The sequence below is a fragment of the Nannobrachium achirus genome, assembly GCF_963921795.1.
Source record: "Nannobrachium achirus genome assembly, chromosome: 3".
Classification (NCBI taxonomy): domain Eukaryota; kingdom Metazoa; phylum Chordata; class Actinopteri; order Myctophiformes; family Myctophidae; genus Nannobrachium; species Nannobrachium achirus.
In genome coordinates, this window is record NC_137812.1 from 10845045 (window position 1) to 10849334 (window position 4290).

Below are 4290 nucleotides of genomic sequence, written 5' to 3' on the forward strand. Positions count from 1 at the left end.
ATGAGAGCCGTGGTGAGGGTACTGCTGCTGGTGCTGGCAGCGAGCGTGTGCATCTCGCACGCTCAGAACAACAACAACAACAGCAGCAACGCCAACAGCAACAACAAACAGCCACAGCAGCCACAGCAGAACAACCAGCAGAACAACCAGCAACAAAAGGAGCAGCAAAAGGAGCAGCAGCAACAACAGCAGCAGCAGCAGCAGCAGCAGCAACAGCAGCAGCAGCAGCAGCAGCAGCAGCAGCAGCAACAGCGCAGCATCTGGGACGAGCCCATCCGCTTCAGCACCAAGTCCAAGGACACGTGCACCATGGTGGTGTCTGGCGCCGGAGACTATACCCGCCTGCGCGTGTCCTGCAAGGGCCCCAGCCAGGGCCAGGCCCCCGGCAGGTCCTACTACTGCGACTTCCAGGGCAAGCCCAACCTGTGCCGCGCCTACAACCTCAACCCCCGCCACTTCTTCACCCAGATGATGTGGGACATGAGGAAGCTCAACCACGCCTGCCAGGGGCCCAAGATGTACCGCCCCGCCATGTGCAAGAAGTACCCCGAGGAGGCCCAGATGACCTTCCTGGCCTCCTGGCCAAAGCCCGCCGCCACCGCCAAGGCCGCCGCCTCGGCCGCCTCCACCGCCAAGACCGCCGCCTCGGCCGCCACCTCCGCCGCCAAGACCGCCGCCTCGGCCGCCACCTCCGCCGCCAAGACCGCCGCCTCGGCCGCCACCTCCGCCGCCAAGACCGCCGCCGCCACCCCCACCAAGCCCTCCAAGGCCGGCCAGGAGCAGCAGCGCAGACCCGCCGTGCCGGCGCAGGCCAAGCCCGCCGTCACCCCCAAGCCCCTCAAGCCCCAGCCCCAGCCCCACCCTGTGAAGCCCCAGGCCGGCAAGGGCAGCCAGGCCCGCAAGCCCACCCCTAAGCCAGGCAAGACCACCCCGCGTCCCACGGAACACGCCGACGCCAAGTCCGCCCGCCTGGCCAACGAGTACTGCTGGAAGAGCTTCCACGGCGTCTGCACCTACTTCATCAGCTGGTTCCAGAACTGAGGCTCCTCTGGGTACAGGTGAGTTGGATGGAAGTAAGGGAGACGGCAGAGGGAGGGGAGAAGGGAGAAGAGCGACTCAAGGCCATAGAGGGTGGGATTTTCTTGAAGTAGCCTAGGGTAGGCTTGTCACGGTGTTAGATTTTCAACACTGTTAAAACTGTGCCTAGGGCCAGGTTTTTAACCAAATATATCGCTGGTACAGTTTACAGTTTAGGCATTTAGCAGACGCTTTTAATCCAAAGGCAAAGCGATTTACAATAAGCAGGTCACTATAAAAGCAAGATAATAGAAAACCAGCAGTCTAGTCCCCAGGGCTAGGGTTGAGAAGCAGAAGTCTTGGTGAGAAAGGAAGGAATGGTGGTCATGGTCATTATCACTCTCCAACCACCCAAAGAGGCAGCGTAACTAACATTGTTGGGTTGCTTTTAGCTTACCGTAATTAGAACAGAAGTATTCTAGATGGAGGGTGAGGGCATATATATTTTTGAATTTGTAACAACTTATTACCAACAAATGATTGTTAACTTTACTTTGCTGTTAACCCCTTAACACACAAACACACATGCACGCACGCACGCACGCACGCACGCACGCACGCACGCACGCACGCACACACACACACACACACACACACACACACACACACACACACACACACACTCTGCCCCTCTGTCTAACAAACAGAGAGGCTTCCCTAGCCTAATGATGATGTGCTTTCTATAACCGTTTTTATTTTAATTTTGGGTTTGTTTGTCTCGACAGGATGGTAACATCGGCTAAGGACACAGAACACTTCTTGTCTAATTCTGGGCCCATTCCAGAAACGGTGTGGGGGTTGGTGGAACCAACAGTGTGGCGTCACAAACCACCTACCAAGTTACACACGGTTGCTTCCAAAGAAACTCTATTCCCCGCCGCCTCACTGCGTCACGGGTTGGACACTTACACCACCACATTTTGCCGCCTACGGTCCCTGTGTGTCGGGTCATGTCTACTATGTAAATGAATTGGTGAATTACTGTAAGACACACACACATGCACGTGCACGCACGCACACACACACACACACACACACACACACACACACACACACACACACACACACACACACACACACACACACACACACACACACACACACACGTATTGCAAGAGAGGTGAATAAAATAGCTAACACGAATTTTGTTTGTATATGATGTAATATGCCCTCCTCGTCCACCCATGTCACCACAAAAAAAAGAAAAAGAAACGCAGGGAAACGTTTTGAACACCTGAAAAGAAAAAGAGGGGAAAAAAAGAAACCAGGTTTTGATGAAGTAATAACTCACGAGGAGAGGCGCGAATGTAATGAATTGAATGAATTGAATGAATAAACGCTAGACATGGTGACTTTTACCCGGTGTGTGTGTGCGCTCTGTTCTGGTTCCTTTCAACCCTATAAATCCACATAATCTGCTTCCTCCTCCCGAACAGAAAGAGTAGCTTTCATTCTTTGTCTTTAAATAAAGGGGCCCGTTGTTGTCCTTGCGCTCCTGCAATAAGTGCAGCGCCCATGTCCGGTCGAGACAACAGTTAATTGGCTAAATGGTTTGCAACAATAATAAGCCTGTTTGAGCTTATAGGTGTGTGTGTGTGTGTGTGTGCGTGCGTGTGTGTGTGTGTGTGTGTGTGTGTGTGTGTGTGTGTGTGTGTGTGTGTGTGTGTGTGTGTGTGTGTGTGTGTGTGTGTGTGCGTGCGTGTGCGTGTGTGTGTGTTAAAAAGAGAAGGGAGGGGGGTGGGGGGGCTTCTCTGCAGAGGTTCCACTGGTCCAGGTGGAGTATAAGTCCCTAGTGCAAACTAATTAAGGCAAGGCTACACAGTAAAATCCTGTGGTGGAAAAAGTACTCACATTTTTAAGGTAAGTAAAAACTGTAGAAATACACTGTTACAAGTAAAAGTCTGGAATTCAAAATGTTCTTGAGAAAAAAAGGTACAACGTTTTAGCATACAAATATACTTTTAAGAGATAAAAAGTATACAAAATCTTTTGAAAACAGCAAAAGTTTGAATACGACTGGAGTGGTTAATGTAGGCTTCATAATAATAATCAAAATCTACAAAGTAACTAAAGTTTTCAATAGTTGTAGTGGAGTAAAAGTTGCAATATTTGTCTCTGAGATGTAGTGGAGAAGAAGGATAAGTAGGCTAGGCTATTAGAAATATGAAAATACTCCAGTAAAGTAAAAGTACCTCAAAAGTGTACTTATAAGTACAGTACTTGTCCACCAGGGATGTGCAGTGAATGTTAGAGAGGCAGGGGCTGAAATTTCTAAAAGGGCCTTTTGGTGAAAACATTGAAAATAGCCGACCTCCAAGCTCACAACGTGTCGCAGAGAGCTTGGAGGTCGGCTATTTTCAGTACTTGATACCACTGAACTCAATCAAGTCAATACTGAGGTGTGGCGTAACGGCATGGATTTCTACACAAAGAGGGCAATTCTTTCAACATAAGACGCTGCATTCAAGTTCAGGAGAGTTTGGACAAGGCAATTCTCTTGAATGCTGCCCTCAGGTATGGCATGGAAAGAGGGCGTTTGCATTTCTTTCACCATAGTAAAAACTGCATTCCTGGTCTGGAGAGGGCACTTTTTTACAGATGGATAAAAGGGCAGGGGCTCAAGCCCCCTTTGATGTCTTGTGTGCACGTGATGTAAAATCCTGGGTATTCATTTAGCACTGAGAGAGTGTGTATTCAGATAGTGTGAGTAATTCTAACTTGTACTGTGCAAGTGGACCGACCCATTGATTTAAATGGACTTCCTTTTCTTTTTTCGACTGATGCATGCGTTCTGCTTTTGAACTGGGAACAGGCTTATACAGACGCTGATCAAATTGGATCAAATTCTGCCTTCCTGTTAAATTAATCTGATCAAGTCATTCTGAACATTTTTGAATAAAAACATTTCCTGTCCTCCCGACCGCCTGATATGCTATGATTACATTAAATTTAGATTTAATTTGCATTTTGTTGTTTTGTATTTTTGTATTAGGAACTTCAAAGAATATAGCCTAGTCCTTAGGAAATCAAGTTGAGATGTAGGCCTACTATTTAGCAAAAGATCAGTAGGATCAAATTATTTGAACATTTACTTTAATATACAAAGGGGAAACATGTACAGTGGAACCAGTATTCTTCTGACAACTTTAACTCAGTTTTGTAGCATTAAATACTTTGCCATGGACTTGCGGCTGTACCTTGAATGGCCACACG

At 48.4% G+C, this 4290-nt stretch overlaps 1 protein-coding gene across 1 annotated transcript; it reads left to right on the forward strand.

The window, feature by feature from the left end:
- Positions 1–1041, forward strand: LOC308281977 (fibroblast growth factor-binding protein 2-like; the record flags this gene model as incomplete). Its single annotated transcript, XM_080722326.1, has 1 exon — positions 1–1041. One exon carries the CDS (start codon positions 1–3, stop codon positions 1039–1041), a length of 1041 nt encoding a protein of 346 aa, XP_080578452.1.
- Positions 1042–4290: the final 3249 nt, after the last annotated feature.